The sequence below is a fragment of the Rhododendron vialii genome, chromosome 11a, assembly GCF_030253575.1.
Source record: "Rhododendron vialii isolate Sample 1 chromosome 11a, ASM3025357v1".
In the NCBI taxonomy this organism is placed as follows: domain Eukaryota; kingdom Viridiplantae; phylum Streptophyta; class Magnoliopsida; order Ericales; family Ericaceae; genus Rhododendron; species Rhododendron vialii.
This window is the reverse complement of record NC_080567.1, coordinates 9,344,017-9,354,086: the sequence shown is the minus strand read 5'-3', so window position 1 is coordinate 9,354,086 and position 10,070 is coordinate 9,344,017. Positions and strand designations below refer to the sequence as shown.

General features: G+C 36.3%; 1 protein-coding gene across 1 annotated transcript; it reads right to left on the bottom strand.

The window, feature by feature from the left end:
* Positions 1 to 3,577: 3,577 nt before the first annotated feature.
* Positions 3,578 to 9,008, bottom strand: LOC131307588 (beta-amylase 3, chloroplastic). Its single transcript, XM_058334191.1, has 4 exons — positions 8,367 to 9,008; positions 5,791 to 6,001; positions 5,050 to 5,160; positions 3,578 to 4,572 (listed from the first exon to the last, which is right to left on the bottom strand). Exons 1-4 carry the CDS (start codon positions 8,894 to 8,896, stop codon positions 3,781 to 3,783), a joined length of 1,644 nt encoding a protein of 547 aa, XP_058190174.1. The 5' UTR covers positions 8,897 to 9,008; the 3' UTR covers positions 3,578 to 3,780.
* Between the last annotated feature and the right edge of the window lie 1,062 nt (positions 9,009 to 10,070).

Here is a 10,070-nt window from a genome sequence, read left to right as displayed (position 1 = left end):
GTCATGGAAAAATTTGCTTCTTATGTTAAAGAGGGAATAGGTCTCATGAGACGGTTAATGTTAGTGGTAGTGGATGTCCAACCTTAATGTACAATGCGTCATGGGAGGACTTGATCCTCCTGTTATAGTCTTAAGTGAGACATGCTAAGTACATAATTTAGGTGCTAAGTACATAATTTAGGTGCGCTCACCTAGGACCCTGGTACAGGATACGCAAGAGGAATGATGGACCCATGAGACGGTTGTAGTTAGTGGATGTGGGAGGAAAGGATCTCGTAGAGAGGATCTTTAGATTTCATGTAAGTTGATGAATAGTAAAGAAAATGACGATGTGTTATTATTCTGTACCTTTTGTGTATTATCATCAATTGTAATGTTGTAGAACTGCTAACTAGAGTGTATGGGGTTATTAGAGTTGGGATTATCTATTGAGTTTCAAAACTTATTATAGTACTGTTGGGTTGGTGTTTCATGTCAGGTAATTAGGAGACCGAAGAACTGAATACTCTACAAGATGATCAGTATCAGATTGATCGATCTCCCAACTGAGATGGGAGAGTTTGTCAAGCCTTGAATATCTTACCCTTATAAGCTCTGCTATTTTGAAGTATCGTTATTTGAATTTCCAAAAGTGTTATCACATTTGTCAAACTATATTTTATTTTGTTGAGTTGTAGACAATTAAGTAGTTTTGAATTTAGTATTTGAGATTTTCACTGCTAAACTCTATGTAATAAAATTTCATTTCTTAAATTAATTTTATGAATTATTAAATTCATTAAAAACGATTTAATTAACGTGTCTGAAAATCAAGGCGTTACAAGTTTTTTAAACAATTTTATGTTGCAATTCTTTCCTTTTATTTTAACCTTAGGAGGTTGATTATTGAGATGCGCCTTAAAGATTTCGTCGTGGGCGTTTGGAATTTGGATCATGAGCAAAAAGAGCACCATAGAAAAATTAATATTCACTTTGTTTAGTTTGGAGTTTTGAGAATTTTTTTTTGATATAATGAGTGGAGAGACATAGAGGAACTTATTGAGAATCATGCAAAGAGTAATTTTTTTTTTCTAAACTTGACGCAGCGAAATTAAAAAGACATTAGTTAGCATACAAATCCAAACAAATAAACACTCGAGAAAATCGAGCAGTTCTTGAATCCACAAGAAGAGAGAAAAACTCTAAGAATAATATTGATTAAAAGTTAAGTACGAAATTAGGTCACAACCCCTTTTATAAGGCCTAAACCTATAAATCCTAGAAAATAGATTGACAAAATAAAAAATCCAAAAATTAGGGAAACTACGAAAATTGAAAAATAGAAAGAAAAATAAGCCTTCCCCAACTGGAACCACCCTCTACGGAATCATACGTTAAGAGTTATTAACAATCTAAAACTTTCCTAAAATAGCAAAAACATTAAATTGAAGGCCTAAACAAAAGAATCAGGCTGAAATCCACCATAGGCCACGGAACTTAAGGAGGTGAGTCATGACTGGAGTGCAATTCTACTTCAGCCCACCAAGTTTGAGCTCAATTTGAGCTCATCCGAAATTTGCTAAATCAGGCAACAATTAAAACCTTCTTGGACTTACAACAGTGCAATTGATCCAGGAATTCAGCGGCCACTTGTCCGACGTCAAAACTTGTAAGTGAACAAAGTGATTATTTGCTGGAGAAGCAATTTTTTAGAAACTGTACGTAATTGATAAGGAAGGGAAAAGTATCTCCGTTACAAAAGAAAAAAAAAACGATCGTACTGGTTTGTGAAGGATGGTTGATTATAACATATGGAAGTTGTATCAAACCAAAGTGATGCGATAGCTTATGCTTTGTTCGGTTTACAATTTTGGGAAAATTTGAAAAGTGTTTTTGGGATAATGAGTGGATAGAAATTAAGGTAATAATTGGAAATAGTGATAAATGATAATGAGTGGGGAGAGATAGAGAAAGAAACAAGAATAATGATTTGAGATAGGGGAATGAGTGGATAGAGAGAAATGAGAGTAATGATTGGAGATATGAGTAAGAGCATTAACAGTGATATAATCAAAACCAAAAGGTTGCTAAGGTTTGCAACATTTACTCAAAAAAGAGCTTGCATTGTAATAACCAAACTTAGCAACCTTTTAACAACTCATTAAATTTTGGCCTTTGGATAATCAAAAATAGGAACATTTTGCCAATAATCAAATTTAGTTGTCCCCACATTTCCTCAATCAAGTATATCATCATTCCACAAAAACCTTCTTTCTCTTCCATTTTCAACATGTTTCTATGAAAAATACTTTTAAAAACAGTTTTTTTTTTTTTGCCACAACAGTTTATTTCATAGCATTTTTTAACTAAATTTTTTTTTCAAAAACTGTTCTTTTTATTAAAAAAAAACTTTTTTTTTTCAAAATCTTTTTATTCAAAAACTGGTTTTTTAAAAACTTTTTCCCAAAAACTGTTTTTTTAAATCAAAGTTTTCAAAAAACTATTTTCTCCTTTTCTAATAACCTATTTTTATTAGTTTGAAAACTATTTTAAAAAAATTATTTTCTATGTCACAATTTTTAGATTTTTATAAGTTGGAAATGTGACGTGGCAAGTTTTGGTTATTTAAATTTGATTGTACCATTGTGGACCTCCACATTGCTAACATTAGCAACCCCTTAAATGTATAAATAAATAATGATGTGACAACTTTTAGTTATTCCACTGCAGATGCTCTAATAAGTGGATTTGGAATTGGATTTTTTGTTTTCCATATTTTGAACCAAAAAGGCATTAACTAGTGTTGTCTTAATCTGTTTTGAATTGGGAAGGGAATATATGCGACAAGTTGTGCTGTAGAAAGCTATTGCAATGAAATTACCGGTATAGAAGAATATCGCATGTCCTGAGATGGGCTGTGTTTGCTCCTGATGGACTCGACTATTATGCTGATTACTATGTGTCTTTCTTGGTGTTATGGTTCACCTGTCATGGTGATACACATTTTTGCAAGGACAACTAGCTAAAGTATTTGGTTTTGTCCAGAAAAGCCTACTTCAAGGGCTTAGGAGTCGGAGATTTCACAAGAAGTTAAGATTGATCATAGGTATAGGACACTGATCTCAGGTATAGTGGGTGGACAAATGTCTTTTCAGGATACAATAGTTCAATACTCTGGTAGTGGTATCACTTGGCCCTGATATATAGTAGGATACTGGTTCATAAATTTCTTTCAGTATGTACCGATTTGCTGTGTCGTTCCGCCACCAATTCACATTTACAATTTCCATGGTAATTTTGGCAATGCTTATTGTGTTTGTTCACCTATTTTTGAGCCACGGTCACCTTCCAAAAGGCGAATCATTGAACATGGTGTTTGACCTCCTAGGGAGACTTGAATCTGAGCACGCAATTTCACCATCAAACTCAGTTGTTAACTAAGCTGGTTAGTTTGTCAAGCATAGTGTGAAATAGATCGACTTTTGTATGGAGTCATGCTGATTCATTGGTGCAGCACTTGGGTTTTGTACTGGTGAGTGTTGTACTGGTGGTTGATACCACAAACCATGATTCCTGATCGAAGCCAACTTCATAATAATCATATTAAAGATAGGAGTATATTGAAGTTTTCTGATTTAATGATCTCTAGATACGAAATACAATTTTCTTTATTTTGTTGTGAACCAGCTTCAAAGCATAGCTAAGCATGTCGAATATACCGTATTTTCGATCCTTTTTCTCTCCATGTACATAGTAGTTACACTAGACGATTTGGTATTGAACATGCATATATACATTACTTTACACAAGAGCGGCCTCCTTTGTCTTGCTCGCATTTTTCTGCTTTATGAATCCAACAAAAAGGTCCGTTCTGCTTGTGTCACTCTCCGGAAGTCTTGTGCTCCGACCACCTTCTGACATGCTCTTCACGAATTCCACCAAGTGCCTCCAATTCTCCCCATCAAACAACCTCTTATTCAATCTCAAGTATGTAAATGCACTCAATCCATTCCCAGAGTCCAATCTACTTGTTGTCAAAACTTGTGCGTACGCACCGGCGTCGTATCTCTCCAACGCGTTCTCTCCAGCGAGTTCTATTTTTGCAGCTTTTGTTGCCATCTTTACTTGCCGAACTAGCCCTTCTGGTGAGCAGTTTGCATTCTCGGGTTGCTCTCCATCTCTCATTTCCATGCATGTGAAGTTCAGTACCACTCCATGCTTACCCATCATCCGTGCTATTGGTAGGTAACCATCTTGATGTCTAGTGTTGTAGTATCCAGCAGTCAGTTCGGGCGCATGGGATCTACTTCTGTAGTGCCAATGAATCCCAGCCACTTTTCCAGATAGTTTAGCTCCAGTTCCTTGGAATATTCCTTTTGCAGCTGCTAGGATTCTGTCTCCATGCTCTAGTAGCATCCCAGAGTACCACTTTAGGAAGAATTGTCCATACTCATTGTTCCAAATTCCATCTCTTCGGAAAAAGGCAGTGTCTTCTGGGTATTGGTTGTACTGACCGGAATCAAGAGGCCCACTCGTTCCCCAGTCAGTTTTCCCCAATGTCTCTGCAGATGCTTGAAGTGAAGCCTTCATGTACTGTTTGTGGGGTAGATTTGTTAGAAACTCATTACATGCAATTTATGTTTTATGGACTAGGGTACGAGCATCATGTGTGTGGGGGTGTGTCTAGGTGTTAGACTCTTCAAACTTCTAATTTGGTACATGGACTCAGAAAATATGTACCATATGTTACAAACTTACAATGTTACCATGCCAATTTCAGTTGATAAACTGGTGTTTTGTATACCAGAGTATCAAAAAGGGCAAGTATTCTTTTATAAGAAAGGGAATAATAGCCCTTGTAACTTAGCTTAATTACCATTTACAATAGGTTTCTGTCTTTTTTGATGCTATGGTGAAAGATTTAGCATGATGCATGTTCCCATTTTTTCTTGTTTACAAGATGTGGATGCCTAATCCTCTGATCAAGTTTCCTAAATTGTGCTCATCAATTCTTACTTCATATAGAGTTCAAATTTGAAGGGATGTACGAAAAAATGCACTTTCAATTACCTTGTCATAGCACTGAAATTCTCCAATTCCCGGAAACCTCCAAGTTCCATTGCTTTCTGGGTAGGATGGATATCTGAGCTCTCCGCAAGGGCCCATACCTACTTGAATTTCCTGCGTTAGAAAAAGAATTTAGTTTCTACTGCTAAAACAGGCTATGTTCATAATTGTAGCATGTCAAACGATAGGAGATTATAGCTATCCACCATTTGTATTCCATAGTCCGTACACTATGGGAAGATTGGCTGACAGACCATTGGTTATCTGTTTCATTCTTCTTAAGTTTCCTTAGATCTGGCTTTGTCTCTGTGGCTGACATTAAGTATGGTCAAGTGTCCATTCAACTTGTAAACTCATAGTGAAACTGAGGAAATGGGGTCTATCTTCATGGGTCCTTTAGGGTGAAGGACCCATAAGTCCATAACAGTCTTTGCCCTAAAGGGTCCATCAGATTTTGTCCGTTGGACCTTTTTAATATGCTTATGTGGTGTGCTTCCATCTGTTACCATACACGATTGCTTGTCTAAAATAGGGTTTATGATCCTTTGCTGCCTTGTTTATTTCCTCCTTTTTCTCCTCATATAAGACTGAAGATCCTCAGATTGAGAAACAGTATTAGTCTGTTATGGTGTCCACTGGTGATGTTTCATTATACATCATTTTCGTTTGGTTATCACTTTTATTATTGGTTTCAACACCCTCATAATTCTACACAAGAGAGGTAATTTGAAAGATAATCCTTACCACAATAACGTCCCCCAGGTAATCCTTGAATGTGTCGCGGAAGCTTCTCATGTAATCAGAGTAGACCTGGATGGGTGTTCTTCCTCCAAGCACAGGTAATGAATCACAACCCAAGGAGATATATTCGGGATTTCTCCGGCCTGATCTGTCTGTGTAGACAAGGTCAGGGTTTTTGCTGATTTCTTCAAGCACCCATGGGGGTAGAGGAATGCTGAAAAATCAACACAAGAAAAAGGTTATCAAAATATATTGCTTGATTAATTCCTTCTCACACGGTAAAGGGGTCCTTAGAATGCAAGAGATACAAACTTTTGACCAATTTATCCATAAGACAGTTTGCTGTTACAAAGGTAATAAATTGTTCAACTAGGTATCGGGCTTTTCTTGCTTTTAGCTCACAGTGGAGGGATATCGTAAAAAGAGGCATTTCAACAGAAGCCTTCTTCAGTTCAATGGATAAAAAATGCCCTTAGAGAGCTTTTTTGGCTTATAAAGGGAAGAAAGGAATCCTTAATAGCCTACTATGAAGCATGGATACTGATATGCGATACGGACACAATACGATATGGATACAACGATACAAGAAAATCCAAAAAAAAACAAGATATGTATACAGCTAGGATACGTTAGACTAAAAGACGTTTTTAAAGGTTTGTAGCATTGTATCAGCCATAATAACAAGAACAGGATAGAACTACTGCATAAGTCTCTTGGTTACTTGCTCCATTATTGAAGTTTAATTTTATTGAACACATGTATGATACAATAAGGGGAAATAGCATTTTAGTGGAGAAAGGGGTAAATATTGCCCAAGTGATGGAGAGGTTTTTTCGAACTTGCATGAATATGGAACGGAGGAAAAAAATTTCCCATACATGAAACGGAGGAAAAAATATTCCCCATACATGGAGTTCGAATCTGGATCTTCTAAGTTGCCCCTTCTATGAATTAAAGTTGCTTATTCTATGGATCTAAGTTGCCCCTTCTATGAACTTCTTAGGTATTCGATTTTTTGAGTATTTCTTCAATCTCCTTACCATTTCTATTATTTTTTGAGAAATTTGGGATCTGAGTTATTTGTAGATTTGCATGAAACGGACCAACTAAAATTCTCCATGCATGAAACGGAGGAAAAAATTCCCAAAACATGAAGTCGGTTTGTAGTCAAATCTGAGTTTGAATCTAAGTTGCTCCTTCTATGAATTTAAGTTGTCACTTTTATAGACCTAAGTTGTCTCCTCTATGAACCTAAATTGCCCCTTAATTAGCTAGTAGCATAACTTCTTCACATTTTCAAGTAAAACCAAACAAGAAATTTTAAGTGGCAATTCCTAGAATCTAAAAGCAAAAGTATAAAGTGGATGCTAGAAAACATACATCTTATTTTCTCTATCATTTCTCTTTCTAAAAAATTACCCAAAAATAATACTTTAAAAACTCAAATATGCAAGTAACCCTGATCTCAAATTTCTCAGAAAATAATAGAAATGGTAAGGAGATTGAAGAAATGTTCAAAAAATTGAATACTCAGGAAGTTCATAGAAGGGGCAACTTAGATCCATAGACGGGGCAACTTAAATTCACAGAAGGGGCAACTTAGGTTCAAACTCAAATTTAACTACAAACCGACTTCATGTTTTGGAAAAAAAATTTCCTTCATTTCATGCATGGAGAATTTCAGTTGGTCCGTTTCATGGAAATCTACAAGAAACCCAGATCCCAAATTTCTCAAAAAATAATAGAAATGGTAAAAAGATTGAAGAAATGCTCAAGAAATTGAATACCAAGGAAGTTCATAGAAGGGGTAACTTAGATTCATAGAAGGGGCAACGTAGGAGACCCAGATTCGGACTCCATGTATGGGGAATATTTTTTCCTCCGTTTCATATATGGGGAATTTTTTTTCCTCCGTTCCATATTTATGCAATTTCGAAAAAACCTTTCCATCACTTGGGCATTATTTACCCCTTTCTCCACTGATATGCTATTTCCCATACAATAAAACGTTCAAGAATCTCAGTATGTCCCTCTTTCTAGAAAGTAAGTTAAGAGCTACAAATCAATAATTTTCATTATTCGTAACAATTATAATATACTATTGTGCAAGGAGTGTCACAATCTTAATTTCATAAAATTAAAGTTCGGATATGTTCTTCAAGTATCCAAAAAGTATGTGATACAAAAAGAATTAAAAGATGATACTACCGAAATATGTATTCAAGAGTATTAAATGATTAATAGTATCGAATACGGATAAGATAGGGATATGACTCCCAATTAGAAGTATTTGTGCTTCATAGTTAACCAAAAACAAGCAGACGACGAGCGATGAGCCAGGAACAACCTAAGTATTTGTGCTTCACTGGGTTATCTTTCAGAAATTTTGAGGGGTATAGTGCATACCTAAGAGGTTGAGTCCCTTGTGGGGATCTTCAATGTTATCTTTACCTATATAAAACTATAAATAGGTATAATTGTGTATACTCCTGTAGACCTATATAGTATTAGGTTAGTCTATTGGGGAAAGTGAATGCTGGAAAATCATTTGAAAACAAATTACAATAACACTCTCATACCTGCAAGAGTCTCCAACATTTCCTCCGCACTGATGAAACGACATAACAACTTGTAGCTTTAACCCATGCTTTTGCACCATCTTTACAAGCTCAGCATACCCTTCCCAGTTGTACTTGGACGGCCCTTCTTTCTCCACCAATCCCCACCAAGCGTCGACCATCACTCCTTCAACTCCTGCACTTTTTAGTGCCATCAAGCTGGCATTCATCGCTCTCGGCTTGTTCAAGTGGCCCCCGTACGATACGGTGTCTAGTGGCAGCATCACAAACACAGGCACCCTGGAATCGCTCTTTCCGTGTGCTTCCGTTAGCCCGTGGAGCTTTTCCCACTTGTCGCTTCTCCTGTCTTCCAGATTCAAGGTTTTTTCATGCAAGAGTTGAGTTTCTTGCATCGAACTCTTGGCTTTGAGGCGGCACGATGGCCTGATTTGTGTAAAACAAACCATGCTGGAGAATTCATCAAGAGTTTTGAAACTTCTTGCATCTCTTAGATTGATAAAAGAAGTTGAAGAACGCAGTGTCAAAGCCATACTGTGATCTTTGTTTGGTATTTTGAAGAGATAAGATAGGTGTGGGAATGAATGAAGGCAATGTGTGCTGCTATATATAAAGGAAAACTTGCATCTGGGTTTCTGAAGGAAACAATAGTGGTGGGCTCTGACTTAAAGGAAAAAGTGCAAAAAATCAATATCAGTCAGCTCACCTTTTTTTCCTAAGTCATCATCAGAGATCTTATGTACCGAGTTTTTGGGGTACCCATGTACTAAGCGCTTTTCAGCCGCAGAATCACGTGAGATTCTTGAATGCGTTTATGCCACTTTTGGAATTCTTAAAAAATGTAGGGACTTGAAAAGAAAAGAGTGTCCAGGAATTTTGGAATTCAACTGTCAATTTGCTAGAAGATAGAAAAAGTTTGAAATGAGATTTGTATTTGGCAAATGTAGTTAAGTTACCTCAAGCACTGTCTTTTGGACAGTAAATAGTTTTGCCATGCTCATGATATTGCTAATCAGTCCTCACAGATATTCATGGGTAAATTGTAGCACCAATTAAGAAGATCTTAGCTGCTACAGTAGCCCTAATAATATCTTCTTCTTTTGATCGGCAGCCATAAAAATATCTTGTTGCCCCGCGTTAATCTTTTGTGATTTAGCCTAGTATTGTCACTGTTAACGCTGCATCTGGACACGGATATTACGCTGAAATTGGTAGATATTACTTATATGATTGATATGGATGCAAAAATGGTTGATATTCTGTACGTAGACCAGGTGGAACTTTGGAAGCTGCCCAATTAACCTTAATTTTCTCCTTTCTGCTTTTAGTTTTTTCATTTGTTTTAAATGTCAATTTAGATGGATTGCTAATATGTTTCGGTATATCATGTGGAATGATGAAGAAAAGATATGCGGGTAGCAGTAATAGGATGTATTGTGCATTCTCCGAGACTCTCTCATTCTTTTCTTATTTTTATTGTACATGATTTCATTCTTTTATCTGAATGAATTTTTTTTTTCCCGATAAAAAAAAAGAAAAGAATGAGTTACCTTTATAGGCTTTTCAAACTCGTATGAGGGGGAAAAATAGAAAAGAAAAGAAATTTGTTGGTTTCTCGATCCTTCTTGGTTTCCACCAAAACCACAGCCATATGTAATGGTCTGATCACTAATGGGTGGTTTTGTTTTGCCTCGGTCAAGTTCTCTT

What these genes read in the sequence shown, in the direction of transcription:
- LOC131307588 (XM_058334191.1), bottom strand. Translation starts at nt 8,896, where the DNA reads ATGGCTTTGACACTGCGTTCTTCAACTTCTTTTATCAATCTAAGAGAT. An exon ending in AATGTTGGAGACTCTTGCAG is followed by an intron (nt 6,002 to 8,366) that starts GTATGAGAGTGT and finishes TTGATTTTTCAG; the next exon opens with CATTCCTCTACCCCCATGGG. An exon ending in ACCTGGGGGACGTTATTGTG is followed by an intron (nt 5,161 to 5,790) that starts GTAAGGATTATC and finishes TTTCTAACGCAG; the next exon opens with GAAATTCAAGTAGGTATGGG.